This window comes from Apostichopus japonicus, chromosome 7 (genome assembly GCF_037975245.1).
Source record: "Apostichopus japonicus isolate 1M-3 chromosome 7, ASM3797524v1, whole genome shotgun sequence".
Taxonomy (NCBI): domain Eukaryota; kingdom Metazoa; phylum Echinodermata; class Holothuroidea; order Aspidochirotida; family Stichopodidae; genus Apostichopus; species Apostichopus japonicus.
Window position 1 is genome coordinate 14946919 of NC_092567.1, and position 18761 is coordinate 14965679.

At 39.4% G+C, this 18761-nt stretch overlaps 1 protein-coding gene and 1 long non-coding RNA gene across 2 annotated transcripts in view; one reads left to right on the top strand and one right to left on the bottom strand.

The window, feature by feature from the left end:
- LOC139969428 (uncharacterized) overlaps positions 1-18761 on the bottom strand; it is a 125505-nt gene that overhangs the window by 49446 nt on the left and 57298 nt on the right. The gene's annotated exons all lie outside the window — the stretch shown is intronic.
- The window catches only part of LOC139969424 (low-density lipoprotein receptor-related protein 6-like), a 72371-nt gene that overhangs the window by 34758 nt on the left and 18852 nt on the right, over positions 1-18761 (top strand). Inside the window, exons 5-11 of the mRNA XM_071974371.1 lie at positions 1641-1841; positions 7904-8099; positions 14028-14278; positions 15305-15445; positions 16166-16455; positions 16862-17088; positions 18058-18239. Coding sequence (XP_071830472.1) covers positions 1641-1841; positions 7904-8099; positions 14028-14278; positions 15305-15445; positions 16166-16455; positions 16862-17088; positions 18058-18239 — 1488 coding nt within the window. The remainder of the gene's footprint in view (positions 1-1640; positions 1842-7903; positions 8100-14027; positions 14279-15304; positions 15446-16165; positions 16456-16861; positions 17089-18057; positions 18240-18761) is intronic.

The following is an 18761-nucleotide window of genomic DNA, read 5'->3' on the forward strand; positions in this document are numbered from 1 at the left end:
ATATCGGTACGTTAGTTATCGACCAAGTTCATTTTGTTGGATGATAACAGTGTGATTTTAATGTATGATGCTGAAGTAAATGAAAGAAGCAGTATCCTCTAGATATTCAATTAGGGGTCATTCTTTGTTTGGAGGAAGTATTTCATTGTATTTACAGAAAATAAATGATTGTTTTTTTCCCCTCTCTCTATCTTTGCATAAAAGCAGAAAATTCTAATTCCCATTTCATTAGTTTTAAACAAGTGGAAAAAGCAAACTAGGAAATTTTTTAAATATATTCTTGACTGTTCTTCATAAATTTTGAAACCAAACTTTTGATAGACAAGCTTAGTAAATTAATACACTGCTCTATAATGATGATATCAAAATAATGTCTGAAAAATTGAACAGAATCGATTGCTAAATCCTCCTTTAAAGGAAAAATTGACAATCTTAATTGTTGGATGCCAGTAATTTTTGAGGTTTTGGTTGTTTATGACTCTGATCCATTGGTTATATGCCATTAGTCCTTTACGACTCCCTTAAAAAATCCCTTTCAGTCATAACACGAACAATTCTGTATAGTTTGAAACTTTCGATGATCCATATGTTCTCTGTAGATGTGGTATTATACAGCAGGCTTCTGGTACAAAATACGAAGATGTCAGAGAAAATTTGAAAATTGCTCAGATTTCGCCGACTTTTTGTGCCTAAAAATAAATTTTGGCAAGGCAAATCGGCTTGAATAACAGGAAGAGGAGACAGCAGGTAGATTCATGCACCCTGGGTCTAGGGTCAACTCTTTAATCTAGCACAGTTGTGACCCATGCATATAATAAGTAGTTTGCAGGTAGTTTTGAGCTCCCACAGTAGATCAATGGTGAAAAAAATGGGTGTAGAGTTTTTTTTTAGAAGTTTAGGAAGAAATATGACAACCAAGTAAGGGCTTGCTGCTTTTTGTCTGTTAGGAAACTGATAAAATATTGAACCATTGTAGTGCAATGAAGATTGAACCCTGTCCTAGAATGAGGAGTCAATGAGTACAAGCTGATTTACTTTGCTCCTCCTCTCTTACCTGCCAAAATTATGCATTTTAATAAATTAATTACATTAGGTTTTAGAGTAGCACTTAAAGGGTAGCTCGATGAAAAGAAAGCTTACAGTCTGATTACTGAAGACACAGCAATCTATTATACTAAGTTGTGGCTCGTTTTCTTACAGTACCTCTCTGCCATGTCTCTCACCTCAACAGATGGGCACTTCAATCCACCTAGCCTTACTGTACACACACACATAAAACACCTACACACATTCCCCAAGTGTGACAGTGAAACAATATCTCAATGTATTAAACCACATTTTACAACATTGTTATTTCTTTACATTTCAGTCATTTGTCACCATTTTGTGTTGTTTTAGGACAAGTTACATAATTGGGCATTACAGAACTTCTATATTTTGTTTTATTTTTTTGTGGACACAAGCTTACACGTCCCTGATTGTTAATTGTTGTAACTTTCGTAGCGCGTTTGGGGCTCCATCCTGCTTTTCTACTGGACTAGGGCAGGTCTCCGAACGGCACCGCCGGCGCCCACCAAGGTGTCCTTACAACGTTGACTAGTACTTTGAATTAATTTCTTGTTATCTTTGTGGTTCTTCAGGTTCCCAGGATATTCTACTATTGGCGAGGCGGGTAGACATTAGAAGGATATCCCTGGATACCCCCGACTACACCGCAATCATCCTGCCAGTCAAAGACGTGAAGCACGCCATCGCCATCGACTACGATCCAGTCGAAGATTACGTCTATTGGACGGACGATGAATTGAAAGCAATACAGAGGGTGAAATTGGACGGTACAGGTAAGTGGTCGACGTGGCTATTTCTATTAACGGTTTTGTGCGGTTTGATTTTGAATCTCGTCGATAAAAGTTTTACCGACTCGTCTAGAAGTAGATGATTACATCTGCAATGAGGTAATTATTCTACTGCAGTGGCCATCCATGATTCGGTTAAGACTAAATGACAATTTGTCAGTCTAAGTGGGTGATTCAAAATGGCCACTAACTTCTGATGCTCGGGACCCCAGAAGGCCCCGCTTGGGAAAAACCTGGCTTTACAAGACGAGTATAGCGAAACCTTCACATTAAACTTAATTAAAATGGGAACACAAAAGAACAACATGTGAAGAAATTGCACGTAGAACTAATGTACCACACTTTTGCACAACTGGTACATATGCAACAAGCTACATGTGAGGGGCGATCCTAAAGGGAAACATACATGCATCCAGAAACATGGAAAATTCAAGGATACTTATGTAGGGAGTCAAGGATTCTTATGCAGTGATTTATAGTAGGTAATACTAGTTGACACAAACTTCTTTTTGACTTCAAAAACAGTCCCCCAAGAGTGAAAAACCTGGTGTGAAAAGAAGCTTGAAAATCCTGCTGGAAACAAGCTTGTATAGGCTTCTAAATGGTAGATTCGGAAGGACAGTGTCCGTAGAGAGGATCATTGGGGGTGTAGTGCAAGAATGTTACCTGTTCTTAGGCTAGGTAGGCTAGGGTTGATCATAGAGTGTATGTATGTATAGGAGACAGATAAATAATGTCCTCCATAAATGCCCAAACCAGTCAATTTTTCGGGTATTTTGAGTTAAAGAGAAATGAATACAAATGGTGCATAAAGCCGTACCTGGTTGAAATTCATTGCAGTTGATAGAAGAAACCAGCTTTCACAGATGCCGTGTAAATAGTACAGCACTAGCAGTGCTGGTATATTCTGGTATACATACCAAAAAAATAAACATTCAAATGTCGCAGAACTAGTACCTACACAGAAGTATAGCTAAAACTGTGAATGGATCCCCATAAGAATAGTTAACATGAATATTTACCGTAGATTATGGTAATATAATCCAAATATTTACTTGTTAATAGTGTGTACTATTTTAGAATTATCATGCATTGTTTCAGCATTTGTTTTGTTTCACTTTGGTAGTATTTAACTATTAACTACCGCTGGTATTTGTACGTCCTCCCATACTGGTATGCCAATGTTACCTTAATGCGTCATTGGAAGGAAAGCATCACCCTGTGGAGAGAAAAGAATTTTATCACGTACTAAAGAGCAAAATACTTGTGGAAATTGGACAAATTGTTATAGAAATACCGATATGTATGGCAATCTTTGCAACATAGAACAATACCATATTCAATCGTTTATGAGACAAAATTTGTAAACCCCCAAACTTGCAAGATTTTATTGTTGTTGAAGGTAAAAATAACTTGAATTTATTTAAATTCTTTGCAATTAGTGCCTTGCTTACCTTTGTTGCTAGTGAGATTTTGTTGGAAGCTTGCAATATATCAAGCATAATTTTATGGTTCATTTAAAATTCTATTTAGTTTTTACATGATATTGTTGCACGCTAGCTACCGTAGCTGGTGGAATATGATGCTCTCTATATATACATTTTCTTGTTTTGAACACACAATTCATCAATGTTTCTATTTCTTGATAAAACCACCATTACTTTGTAGTGTAAAACTGTCTGTGTGATTACTTACTACCTACCCATTTTTTTCCTTTCATATTTTTTTTCTTTTGGCCCTTCTAGTACCCCCATAACCTAATCAGGCTAAGAATGTATCTCTGACTGTGCCAATTTCTCAAGTTCTGCACCCCTCATGACCTTAGGTTATCTCGTCTTGCCCCTTGGAGGATGGCAGGCACCTTGTTGCTAGGCGACAACTCCAACAGCAAATTACCAGGATAAAGGTTTCACCTTGATAGCAATGGATAGTAAAATAATCACTCCTGCAGAGTTTGAAGAGCAATTGAATTATTCCTGTTATAACCTCCTGGTAAATTGGGAAGGATCTATCAACACAGTGGATATCTCTCTCTCTCTCCTATTTTCTGCTCCCCCTGGCAATGTTTGTTAGGTGTCCACTATTTTGGTTTAATTCATGTTGTTGTAATCTTTGTAAAGGTCTCTTGAATTGGCTAATATTGTAGATTAACGTAAATGTAAAGTATTCGGACCAGACTCTGTCTTTTCTCCCCTACATTACTTTTCAAAGTTTGAAAGATGGGGATTGGTTTGTTTGTAAACATGCAACAAACATACAGTTGAGAAGAGTCAGTGGGTGTTACTTGGTCTGGTTTCTAGTGGCTTGAGGGACTCCTAGCTGGTGAGGGAGGTACGATAGGATGTTATCGATCCTATTCAATTGTTCCGACAAAGCAATTCGGTGCAGTGGATGACCCACATTTAAGAGTCATTGGATAATCGCACTTAGTCATAAGGATAAATACTGAGTCACTTCTTAAGTAAGTCAAAGCAATTTTGAAGATACACATCACTCCAACACTACAGCAGCTAGGAGCTGGTACTTAACCGTTGAACGTTCGTAGTTGGATGTTTGCGTGCCGACGAAAATGTGTTACATCGATCAGGATCGGGCAAATCACACTCTACCATAATAATAACGGTGAAGATTTGTTAACAAAGTTGTGTACAGGAAGGATGAAAGTGTGTCAACTCTGATATCAGTTGGCACAAAAGTTTCAACACTTTGAGAAATCATATATGGTATAGATTCATGAGAAAGGGTATTTCATTACGCTTCTAGTCTCCGAACTTCATGGGGAATTGGTCTCATAGGAAGGAAGGGCATTGACCCGAGGAGCCGGTCATAGAGGGTCACAGTGCTAAAAGGTTACCAGTTCATTCTAGGCACGGTAGAACGAGGTGTTAAGGTTGTGGGGAGACAGGGTTAGCTCGTCACTCGTAAATATCCAAACCGGTCAGTTTTGAATGTTTTCCAAACTTCATTCGCACCCCTTCCCATCTCTCTAAAGTCACACGACTGGAATCGTTACAAGCACAGCGCCCTCTATTCCTACTTCCTGGAACACCGCCCTCTTTCTCCTACCTCCCAATCTACCATTCAGAAGTGAGCTACCCTACTGGACGTGATTTTCTTTGCGGATCATGTTAAATATTGCTGTTGTCACTCTACCTCGAGTCTCAGTGTCATTTTCAAAACACTGCCAATACCTTCTGCACGGTTTCCCCATTCTGCATAAAAACCTCAAAAAGTGGGAAAGAAACCCATTCGAAAGAATGTACAGAGAGAATCTCCTCAGAGATATTTAACAAAGCAGTAACTGATATCGACTAACGGATAAATAACTACTACACTACAGTAGATGTAAGTAATATGGACTGCAGTCTCCATGAACTTGCTCTGTCCAACAGCAGCTCCAAGAATCCCAACTGAGGTTTGGTCTTTTCTCAGAGAATACTGATGGTGAGGTCAAGGTTATGATCTTAACCTGCTCTAGATGTGTTACCAGCCTACTGTATTAGAAATATTAATACTGGAGTGAAGGGATATTGGACACATAGATAGATATAGATGGTGGTGGTGATCTGGGTGACATGTTACAAGACATGTTTGGTGCTGCAAACAGCTTTTGTAGATTTGTTAACAGATTTCACCAAATTCATCTAGAGGGTTACCAAAACACAAAATCTGCCATGAATTTATCAAAGCAAAGAGGGTGGGGGAGGGGGGAGAGTGGGGGGTGTAATTTATCTGGTATCCGCAAATTGGTCAAACTGCTACGTACAGGTTCAAAGATGTGTAGCAGTTATTGTACACAGAAACCGTAGTATTTTATAAGAGCCTTCACAATTGGTACGCACAGTTTTTGAACACTCAATCATTCCCTGTTCCTCAAAAAAAATCAAGAAAAACATACTACTAAAGTGGGCAGTGAGTGGGTAACTTCAGCACATATTTTACATGGAGAGAATAGCCCAAACTCTTAATACTATATTTCATAAAAAGTAACAAAAATAATAATAAAAATAAAATTTAAAAAAAGTTGTAATTTTTTTTTTAGTTATGGACAATAATCTCATTTTGTACCTATGCTGGAGAAGGAGACGGCTTGACTCGCCCCAGTTTTCTTTCATTTGAAGGAAGAGTTCAGAATCTGTTCACCTGAAGCCATGTTTGCTCACTCATCAGGTGGTCCAGTGATATAAACAAAAGTTTTGTGTTGTTCCTGGTTATTTTTGTTTTTTCACCCTTGCCAGAAATAGTTCTTCATTCATTCAATTGAGTCAACAATCCTCTTTAAGAGTAGTGCTTTTTAGTTTTTAGTTTTTTTTTCGCAAGGACCGAGCTTTGTTTGTCCCGTGTTGGTCTAGATATCGCACATCTCGGTCTAATTTGCCCGCTGTTCGCTTTTCTATAGGTTACTGTTTTTTCTTTATTCCCAATCTGTCAGACCATTTAATATTACTTAATTGTTAACTTCCATCGGTTGTTGTTTGCGATTGATTTAGATTTGTAGTTAATTGGGTTAAAGTCACAAGATTTTAGTAGGGCATCGCTATTGTCTGTCGATAACAGTCGTACAGAAACAAGAAAAGGAGGTGTTAGAATTTAAATATATCATCCGTTCAGGAGATGCTCTGTGATCTCACCTACCGGAGACCATATTGGCCAGCCTGCTGTTTTCTAGACAAAGGCGGCGAGTGTCTCCTAGGGCAGCTTTCCCCTATTAATGGATGTCTTAGGATTAAAGCTCATACGAATGTAGGCCAGGTCAAAATGATGATGTATAGAGGCTGACTTCAAAGTACCTGTAACCCTGGGTCTGTGGAAGTGAACACAACTATGTAGGAAACCATACATTGGAACAATGTAAGCCTTCCTTGGTGGGAAATGTAGGGTTGAACCCTCACTCTCCGTACGTCATGGCAAGAAACGGGGACAGTGATTGCTTTACATATACTGCGTTAATTTAAGCTGTCACAATCTCATGACCAAATCGGTATAAAGAATTGGTTATCAGCACAAAAGGTATTTGTGGGGCGTCCCTTGACTGTCCTAACCTAATTCATCCACCCCCCAAACCCCCCCCCAAAAAATAGAGAAGGGGGAGGGAAGGAAAAGATGTGTTACACATCTCCATGCACAAGATTGTTATGGCCGCTGCAAATGTAATGATCCCCCAGTTTGGTATGAACAGTACAGTACATGTATCCGATCCACTTTAAGACTGTGATGGCCTCGACATGATTCATGTCTCTGCATGTTAATTATGTGTAAACTCTTGGTGCCCTATTTGAGATGAGGACATTGTTTGACTGTAATATTACATGGAATTTTAATTTGGCTGCATTCTGTTTTACTTCCCGTTGCTTATTTTATTTTGTTGGTTAATGAGATCCCCCGCAACATTAATCACGTTAGCAGTGATTGACATTTCCGTATCCGTGCCTCGCCGCTCTCCGACTCCTGTTCGCGGTATACAGAAGTGACACATTTTGATGGACGTTAATTTCATTGTATTGTGACAGTCTGTCACTTTTGACGTAGCGATATGAATTTAACGTCAGAATCTGCACCGCGGACACACATCATGTGTCGTGTATCTGTCAGATGCTAGATTGATAGATTTTGAGGAAGATGGGGGGGGGAGGTAAGGAAGGGTGTTGTGGGTCTGTATAAAGGTGATTGGTAGTTATGTCGATCATGAATCTTTTTGATACTGTCATCAGTTATGTTTAGCTTTGTTTCGGGGGCAGCGATGGGAAAAACCGACCGTAGAATATAACCGTGGGTAGGGTATAAGAAGTTAACTTCTTGGTCTGGGAATTCAGGTGAACGGCAATACTTCACTAATTTGTGTTATTCACTTTAATTTAAATCCTTTCTCAAAAATGTAATGTGGCAAAATATTTCACGGTTTGTCAAGTCATCATTTGTGGATATTCTCTCTGCTTGATGTGGATATCATATCCGATGAAAACATATTGCCGTGACCGCTTTGATAAAGTCATGCGTTTTCTGGTATAGTACATGTTCAATAATAACACCCTTTTGTCGTTCCGCAGTGGCTGAATTCCTCGTCAAGGATAACATCGGTGCGCCAGATGGGATAGCCATCGACTGGATCGCCCGGAACATGTATTGGACAGACTCTCTATCCTTCACCATCGAGGTGGCGAGACTGAACGGTTCTTCTAGGAAAGTCATAACACAAGAGGACGTGGAGAAACCCCGGGCCATCGCAGTTCATCCTGCCCTCGGGTAAGTCTCCGTCACCCTCTCTGCGTCCGGGTGGTCAGAAGAGAAGGGTCAGAGAGGGAGGGTATGGGGGGGGGCACAATGAGAATGGATCATATTAAGAGTTCTGACTCTCAGTTTATCTTCACCCCGTAAAGCACCTGGGTGGTGTAGGGTACATACTCAAACTCACCCTGCCAAAAAGAATTGCTTGTTTTTTTAGTTTGAAAGTGAAATAGGATGAAAGCCATGTCAGATTATTGTGGTAATTAGGTTCTGATAATGTAAAACAAAGTAAATTTACTACACACAGTTACTTCAGATGTCTCACCTGCACTGTAACCTATCTTTGGCCGACTCAGAGCGGCAACATTCTAGTCATGTGCCTGCTTACCCTCATTCATCACTCTTTAATATCTCTGAGTGACCCTGTACCCACCTGTAATGGTTTACTGCATAAAGTAGTAAGTGCTCCTGCCTTAAGTGACAGGCGATTTTAATGTACCCTGCTGTGTGGGACTGGCTGTTGTACCATACCTGCTACTACTAAGTGCTACTATGGGGGAGTTATTATTATTATTATTATGAGTTACTACTGGTGATGAGATGTTACAGATTAAATTAAGCCATCATCATTCTAGCCGATGATGAGTCTTGTTGCTGTCTCCTAGTAGGTAGGTATGGTCTGTAGTGATTATCAGGACAGCTGTTTCTGGGAACAGGTCAAAGTTCAGGCAAGGTTAATTGGGTATACTTGGAGGGCTTGACTAGCTTGTAAAATTGGAACGAGCTTAACTGTTCCCTGGGCTCAGTTCACCTGTTGCTCTGTCTGCTTGGCGTGCCACGCGTGTCACGAGGGCTTGGGTCCGTTGGTCGTTCAAAGCAGAGAATGCAGTCATCATGTAAAACAATACATTGATTGTTTTAGTACATGCTGGAAGGGTTGGAAAAAAGGGTTGGAAAAAAGGTGGGGGGGGGAGTGGGGGGTGGTAGAAGGGAAGGATAGGCTAGGAGGTGTAAAAAGATGTTACTAAGCTATTTGTTTGGAGGGGGGTAGGGGAGGGGGGGTAAGGAAAAGACTGGGAATTGTAAAGATTTATAAGGCAGTCCTCATGGAATTCGTTCATTGTAAATGCTACTACAGGAGGTACCATTGTGTTTCTTTCTGATTGTCATCATGCAAATGCACCTGTTTGAATTCGGTGAATGATTTTACAATAGGCAACCGAGTGCTACTTAAATAAGATTGCATGGTGGTGGATGTATGGTCTAACACACACATACACACACCTGTGGAGAATAAGGACATTACATTTTTGCTAACATTGTGGTAGTATTAAGACAAGATATTTTATTATAGCAGAAGTCAGTCAGTCACCTTAAGTCTTTCTCAAACTAGTTATATCATAAACAGGAAATTGCCGATAAGATAAGATACAGAACAGGGATTATGAATAACCAGGTATTAGATTTTTAAATGACAAATTAACAACTAGTAACACTTTTATGGGGGGGGGGGTAGGAATGAATGAGGGGAGGATAGGAGGGGGAGATTTACTTCTAGACTTTTCGTGATATGGCAGAAAACTTCTTAGTGGTAGCTGGTTGAAATGTCATTGTTACTATGGTTACAAAGCTGTCTGCTTCAAATGCTTTAGAAATGAATATAAATGTAAAATGTTTGCCAATCTTGCTTGGATGGAAAGCTAGGGAAAAAAACAAAAAAAACCAATGTGGCAAATAATGGACGGTTGCTGAATTTGATCTATTAAAACCAGGGTTATCATGATCAGGAAGTTTAGGGTTCAAACTGAATTTGGGAAAATTCGGTAAAAATACTTAAATGTTTTCCTGAAGACAATGGCTTTTTACCCCTCCTGTTTTCTGCTTTGGTGGTCTCATTTATTTTGTAGCAGGGTTTTCATAATTGGTACATTTTCCCATATTAAATTGTAACATAATTGGTTTAGCTTTCCATGTGAAAGAACTTTGCGAGAGAGTTTTGCGAAGGAACTGGTTTAAGCAGCTGCCTGGTGAAGATGTAAATACTTTGTTATCAGAAGTCATAAAGGAAGTACCCGTTTCATCCTTGTCTGAAAAAGTAACAAACCTTACCTATGGCCTACCCCTTGGGTGGTCTCCAGTCTTCAATTGAAAATCTCAAATTTAAAAGATTTGGCATTCAAATATGATGATGTTTTCAATTACAATATTTGAACATCACATCATATTTTTTTTAACTTTGGGCCCATAAAGATCATATCATTAATCGGCTATGTCAGTTTTTTGCGGAACCGAAACTGACAAATATCTTTTTCCTGTTGCCATTTACTGTCACACGATGAATGATTTAGCTTGCCGTAATAATGGGAGACAATAAAATAATAAACCACACACTTGGAGATATCTTGATTACCAATCTGTTATGTCCCCCTCATAACATGAAATTGTGGTGGGCATCCAGACAGACAGAACACATAATTCATGGAAACCTATTAGTAGTGATGGCTTCATGTCAAAGGCATCCTGGGGAAGGATTTTCAGGAAAAAACTTACGTAAGAACAAAGTGTAGTTGAGGACTACAGGAAAAAAGTATATATATCGCTTTGTGCATAAATGGTGCATTGTTATCATCACAATGGTCTATTGTTATGAATATGATATTTAGTATTCAAGTATATATTTAAAGAAAGATTATAAATCTTGTAAAAAAACTCTCTTTTGGAATAAGACAGGCAACAGGACCACAATTGATGTGATGATTATGGTAAAGTATACCAAGATGATTTAAAACCTGGATATAAATGTTAGAAAAAAGTTACTCACTTTTTTTATACCACAAGTCATACCCTTGAAGCATTTCTAACTTAGATTATGAAAAAAATATTATCATAATAATATTGAGGATTTATAAAGTGCAGACATATCCACGGATAATGGTGCTCAAGGCTAATAACAATAGTACCCTGTTAAAAACATAAAAAAATCCCTCCATATGGCAGCAGCTAAACAGTGCCCAACTAACAGTTTATCTCACAGGTCTCCCCATTTACACACCTGGGTGAATAGAGGCGATGGAGATAAAATGCCTTGCCCAATGAAACAACGTAACGATATGGCCAGGATTCGAACCTGCAAGCCTTATATCACAAGTCACACTGCCTTAACTACTTGACCACAATGCTCTCTGTAACATGTAAAAAAAAAAGGGGGGGGGGAAATGAAAATGTGTGAAAGCATGATTCCAAGATTATTGTTATTTATGTACATATCATCTCCTTGCCCTGTGTTATATACGGCCATATGGTATACAACTTCACCATCTATCAATAACCACCACATGAAAGTGACCCAGAAAATGTAACCGTTCCTATTCGAAAATCTCGATCTCGTGATATCCCCAATCTATAGCTCTTCACTTTTCAAGGCCAACAAGGCTAAAACCTACGAGATCGATTTGTGGAATAGATTTCTTCTGCTTTTCCCAATTATTGTCAAATTAGTTTACCGTAAGAGGTATAGTAGTCGTGTTTCATTTTCATCGTTCCGTAGACGAACGAGATCAATACCGCTCTTACATCCTCATCTTCCTCCGCCTCTTCCTCCTCCTATGTTTGCATCATGTTTACTCTCCCAAGTTCAAGGTGTCTCTTTTACACTGTGCCACCTGATTGGTTTCTTCCACAGAACACACAGCTACATTGTATTGATTTATTGGTTTGGCCAATAAAGTGGCCTAGAAATCATATCTATTGGTCTGGAAAAGTACTTCTGACCTTCGCCGTATACTTCCTTAAAGTGACATAGAAATTTAAAAAAAAAAAAAAATCAGCTTTTTGAGTTAGTTTTGGTGTATTTTTGGTGACATTCTTTATCTAAACCAGTACAACAAACAATGCAGTTTATTAAGCTTGAACTCTTCGAGTTTCCTTTCGAGTAAAAAAAGGAATGACTCAAATGTTGTACATTTCCTATTTGATTAATTGCCGCTTTGTGGAGTGTCTGGGCAACGGAAACATTTGGCATGGAATAGAATCGTTAATCACTTAAAATAACTTGTGGTTGCTTTGATGAGGAAATCTAGAAGGGTGGTGTGGTTTGATTATTAGCTCTCACATTTTGGGTAGTTCAATGTTTAGTAAAATTTATGACAAAAAAAGAAAAGCAAAATGTGAACTTTCAGGCAATCTTGACTCACTAGACTGACTGAGGAAGATAAGATCGAGTGGAAAACACAGTGATTCCTTCAAAGTAGCTGTTTGCTTTGAATATGTGAAGTTTTCCAGTGACATAGTCACATTACTGCCGCAGGGAAATTTAGAGTTCACATTATTTTGTTGGCAGTTTATGAGGTTGTAATTAGTAAATTGTCATTTTACATTTGCAAAGCAAAATTTTCTCCTCATGGTATCAATTTTTTTTATTTTTAATTTGGTTGTTGTCGGTATTGGTATGTGGTTTAAACTTATGTAACAAACAGTGTCAAGGTGACAAAAATTGTGCGGGTTCGTCACTCATTAATTAGCCATATTTTGCACGTTAATTGATGATTAATTTTTGATATATATCGTATGGAAATGAAAAAACAATGTTTGATTCTGCCTCTTGTCTTGTTTTCCAACCCACGGAGCCTCATGTGTTACTTTAACTGGTAATACAAGGGTTGCGTGTTACATTGCAAACTTTTCTGGAACATGTTAAACACTTCGTTAGTTAAGTGGTCGCCTTGACGAGGTTTTTGTTTTTAGGTCGTAGCTTGAAAATGTCACAGGAAGAAGAAGATATTAAAGTAAATGTTTGAAATTACTTGAGCTCCACCGGTGAGGAGAAGTCAGGAAGAAAAAATTATGTCAAAAGGCAGGATGCGAAGTTAGGAATCTAGTTTCTTTTTTTTGTCAAACGGAAGATATTTTGCGAACAAGAAGTAAACAGGAGAAGAAAATAGCATATATCTCTTCTTGAGGAAGGATTTAGTAATCAGGGTAGAGAAAACTTCAAGCCACGGTTGTTACTCTTGGGATTATCAAAGTAGACCTAAAAGTCATTGATAGTTTGCTCGATTTTGTCAGAAGGAGATTCATTTAGTCTAGATTGATCGGATGTATCCCTGGGCTGGGGATGTGTGGTGGTTGGCGGGGTGGTGGAGGGGGGGGTGGGGAGTTGGAGGAGTGGTAGGAGGAAATGTGGTAACTTAGAGCAAGAGGTAGATAGTATTAATGTTTTGTTTGCCAGAAATAATAATGGAATTTAGAATGGGAAGGTTGTGTACCCCTGATGCAGGACTCGACTGATGAATTTGAGTAGATTCAGATGATGCTCGTGGCAGTAAATACACAGACTTTACAACAGAGGTGTCTTTCTGCAACACACAATCATAAATACTCTATAGCTGTTCTCGAAGTGACCTTGAAGCTGATTTAACCCAATGAAAGGGTGGGGGGTGAGGGGGAATCTTTAAAAACGACTTATAAACACAACGCAGGATTACAATACTATGCAGTATATTGCATCAGTTTGTCTGTTTATGAAGTTCCTATCCGTGCAATTGTTTTATATTGCCAGATGCAATTGTTCACGGTAAAATCATTTGTATTTATCAAGAAATGATCAAAGTTTCTGTTGGGCAACATGACTATCCTTGTGATTGTCTTAGGGACAAACAAGCTTTTCCTGTGTGAAAGCACATGGCCACACTTCTAACGCAGGTGATCAGTCATCTCGGACAGTCAAATTGTGGTATTGCGAAGAGACCTTAACAGGATGTCCAGGGCATCGGAGGGTCAACCTGGACAAACTCTTTATGAAGCAATTAGCTTATATGAAAGTTTGGCCTTACAAAACAATCCCACACTGACATCAAATTTTTATATTTTGGTTATACAACAGTATAAAGTCTTCCAGTTTTTATATCAATCTGTTTGTATACATGTTTTTCCTTGCCTTTGTTTTAGACTGATGTTTTGGACGGACTGGGGTTCATCGCCCAAGATCGAAAGAGCTTCACTGGATGGTTCGGATCGGATAGTTCTCCTCAACGATTCGTTGGTCTGGCCGAACGGCATCACCATAGACTACGCAGCAGGCCTGGTCTACTGGGGCGATGGTAAACTGGACAAAATAGAGTTCATGGGCTTAAGTGGAGAAAATAGAAGTATATTGAAGAAAGACTTTACGCCACACGTCTTTGGATTTTCACTCCTGGGTGAGTAATACCTAAACCCCCTCCTCCTCCTCCTCCTCCTCCTCCTCCTCCTCCTCCTCCTCCTCCTCCTCCTCCTCCTCCTCCTCCTCCTCCTCCTCCTCCTCCTCCTCCTCCTCCTCCTCCTCCTCCTCCTCCTCCTCCTCCGGCCTCTCGCCTATCTGTGATAATAATAATAATTTCATATTTCTATATAGCGTAGCGCCTTTCCCAATGGCTCGAAGCGCTTAACGATATTACCCCGGTCAGCGATAGGCTGTCAAACATAGAGACAATCCCTCCCACATGGCAGCAGCTAAACCAGGCCCAGCGCGCCCATAGATAAGAGGCTGTGGTGGCATTTATAGAATGAATATTCATAAATTCATGGAAATCCTTCTCTAAACGAAAATAGCATGCACCTCGGAGAGTAGGTGATGTTGTAGTTGCACTAAATTTTGTCAAAATCCCCATTTCTGTTTGTATCTCTGCATTCATGTTTTCTTGAATTATGATAAAATCTTGGGGATATTTTGTCCATCAATCGATATTTGTATTGTGTCGTTGAGAGGGTCTTATCGTGTAGAGGAGTGTTTCAACTAGCCTAGTGGAATATTATCTATTCTCTCTCCAAGTAACACTTTGCCTGTCACTGGAATATTCCTTCGACCTGCCATTGTCCTTCGTAAGTGATTAATGACAATTCGCCTGCATAGTCAGCAAAGTTGATCAAACACTGCAGAAATTGTTGTCTCTGTTTTGCTGCCAAACAATCCCCCCCCCCTCATTGGATATTCTTTCTTATCAAAGTAAATCATAGCAACATTTAGAAGTGAGCAATCCTGAATAAAAAGTAAAGAAAAAGGCCCCAAATTTAAGGGTCGGCTAGTTAATATGTTCTAATCATTTTATTTGAAAGTAGTTTTGGTATTTACTGGCATTACAATCTAGAATGTAGCAAGATTTTAATAACAAGTTGGGGCCAGCTGCCTTATTTTCTTTAGTTTCTGAAGTGAACGTGAAAACATTTTCCTTTTTTTTGTTTCTTAGGCGAGTACATTTATTGGACAGATTGGCAATCAAGAACTATTGAGAGGTGCCATAAGGAGACCGGAGATAGTCATGAGGTGTTGATTGAAGAGTTAGCCGACCTCATGGGCCTCGTGGCAACCAATGTCAATACGATAGCAGGTGAGTAACTTCATTGCACTGAGGTTTGTTGAGGTATTACTAGTGAAATATGGGATGATCATAAGGTGTTCATTGAAGAGATAGCGGACCTCGTGGCCACTAATTTCAACGCAGTATCGGGTAACTAACTTGTTGACATGAGAGGTATGTTGAGGTATTTCTTTGTTGAGGTAAAAACATGGAAGGATCATGAGGTGTTGGTTGAAGAGATAGCTGAACTCATGGGCATCATTACAACCAATGTCAATACGATATCAGGTGAGTAACTTCATTGCACGGAGGTTTGTTGAGGTATTACTAGTGAAATAGGGGAGGGTCAAGAGGCGTTCGTTGAAGAGATAGCAAACCTAATGGATCTGGTGGCAACTAATGTCAATTACAATATCAGGTGAGTAACTTCATGTCGTTGAGGTATGTTGAGGTATTACTAGTAAAATAGGGGAACGATCGTGAGGTCTTGATAGAAGAGGAAGCGAACCTCATGACTATCAGTGGCTTGGTCCATGTTCACATGTGAACTTTCATGTTCACGTGTGAGTGTCGTTTACACAGATATATCGCTTCGAGTCAATAGTTAGGCTACCTCATGACTATCAGTCGCTTGATCCATGTTCACATGTGAACTTTCATGTTCACATGTGAGATTTGTTTACACAGATAAATCGCTTTGAGTCAATCTTTAGGCTAATCTCTTTGCATTCTCTCTTCACGTATTAACAGGTACCAATCCATGTGCTGATAACAACGGCGGCTGCAGTCATCTCTGTTTCTACCGGCCGTCTGGTCACATCTGCTCCTGTCCGACCGGTATGGAAATCTTAGGCGATGCCCAAACCTGCATCCTCCCGGAAGCGTTCCTGCTCCTCTGTTTCAGCAACGATATACAACGGATATCCCTTGAGACCACGTACAACAAGGTGGAAATACCTCTCACCGGTGTCGAGAGGGCCAATTCTTTAGATTTTGACTTTACAGACAGTACGATATATTGGAGTGACCAGGAAGTTAAGGTAAATTTCTGAATTTAAATCCTTCAGTATCAATTTGTAAGGGAGGGGGGGGGGGGGGTGGTTGAGGGGTGTGTGGGGGAGGGATGAGAGATGTCAAAATTCAAATATGTTTGGTGTAAATATCAGTGACTAGATGGTTAGGTAAAACTTTACCAAATTAAATCTGTTTACATTGGAGAATGTTGAGTGGAGGCAGGGGTAGGGGGGGGGTTTGAGTGGGTGGAGAGGGGATGAGGAGGTTGGGGAGATGTGGTGGGTGGAGGGGTACGATGAGAGGTATGCAAAAAATAGATGTCAAAGGTAATATCAGCTCTGAAAATATCTGACTACTTTCCTTCTAACATATGCTTCTTCACGTAATAGCGTTTAATGTCTTTGACGAATCGTCTTTCCTCCTCCTTTGCAGAAAATCAGCAAGGCCTACATGAACGGGACAGGTCACGAAGACGTGATAGAGTTTGGCATACAGAACCCGACCAGTCTGGCAGTCGATTGGATAGCTCACAACATCTACTTCAGCGACATGACCACCAGACGAATCGAGGTCGCCCGATTGGACGGCTACTCCCGTAGGGTACTCATCTGGCGGAACATTTCGCAGCCCGTCGGGCTGGTACTGGATCCCGGCGAGGGGTGAGTGTTATGTGGGACTCTCTGGGTCCGTCTTAGAGCTTAAAGAGCTGAACAAGGGTGGGTTGTGGCAAAGGGTAAGGGGGAGGGAGGGGTGTAAGCTGGTCTAAAATATTTTACTAAAAAGAAAAATTTTGTAATGCCTAGTGTAGCACCCCAGGAGGCACTGTGGTATGTGCACTTTTTTTCAATGGAAAATGGCCCATTGTCATAGAAACATTAAAGAATTGTTGGGAGGGTAATTTAGTTTTGACCTTATAAAAAAAACGTTATAAGGTTTTGACCTTATAAAAAAAACGTTATAAAAGTGAGCATCCTGGTGAGAGTTTTATTGATTAGCGAGACATGTTCCTTTGAAGTCCAAAAGTTTTTTTTAACCAAAGTGTGAACTTGGAGCAAGCTGGTTCGATACCATAGACACACATTGACAAAATCTGTTGTTATTTTTTTCCATTTTACGCTGCATTGTCGTAACTTCAGATTGGGAACGGTTCGGACATTCGTTGCCAAGAGTTGACAAAGAATGCTTAGAAAATGAGTGTATTCATATTTTTGGTGCATCCACTTCTTAAAGTAGCAAAGTGAATTCAGTACATGATTTCTGAGATTGTAATGGACTATAATTTATGTCCTATCTTTACTGTATTCATCAAGTTGATATATTGTTTTTGTTTCTAACTATGATGTAATGTAATGTAAATAAAATCTTATATAGCGCACTACGCGCGATGCATCTGTGCGCTTTACAAACCATCTAGAAAATACAATGACATAAAACAGTAAATACATATACCATATACAGATATATACAGGAATATGAGATCGAAAAACGATTAAAAGCACTGGTGAAGAGTAAAGCGATAAAACAGATTGACTACAAAGTCTACAATTTGAATGCTAAAAAGTGAAAATTCCCAATTGAAGCTAGAACCTAAAAACCAACGTGACAGAACATGTCTGCCCTTATTGCAGGTACATGTACTTTGCCGACTGGGGCATGGGGACCCTGGAACGGGCCTTCCTGGACGGAACCCACCGGAAGACCCTGATGAGAGACCGTGGCAATGTGAAAGGGTTGACCATAGACTACATGGAGAAACGACTCTACTGGGCAAATCTGGACCAGAGCCTCATCGAGTCGACCGACATGTTAGGTAAGAGGAACGAGAGGGCAGGATCGTCTCATTAGAGAAACAGATGCAACTGTTTGTGTTCCATGGAAATAAATGTAACAAACAGGTGGTCACTGTTAAGAAATGGTTCAATTCTGTGTATAATAAGTAAATAATAAATACGTCATTTATATAGGGCTAAATCAGTATAAATATAGAAATAAGTATCAAAGCGCTTCACAAAAAACAAAAACAAAAAACGATTGAAAGGAAATAAATACAGTGAAAACAAATAATAACCTAATAAAAATAATCCTAAAATACCAACACAAAAAAGTAAAATACAATAAGAGGTTATTAAAAAACAATAGGAGATTATTAAAATGCAATAGGAGGTTGTAAAAGTACAATAAGAGGTTATAACAAACAAGATATTATAAAAAGGTAATATTAATGTAAAATACCGTCTTCAAACGACATGATGATTTATGATGTTTAAAAGGGTTTATGAGATTGGAAACCAGTTGTGCAGTATGGGGACATTTAAATAATAAATTAGTGGCC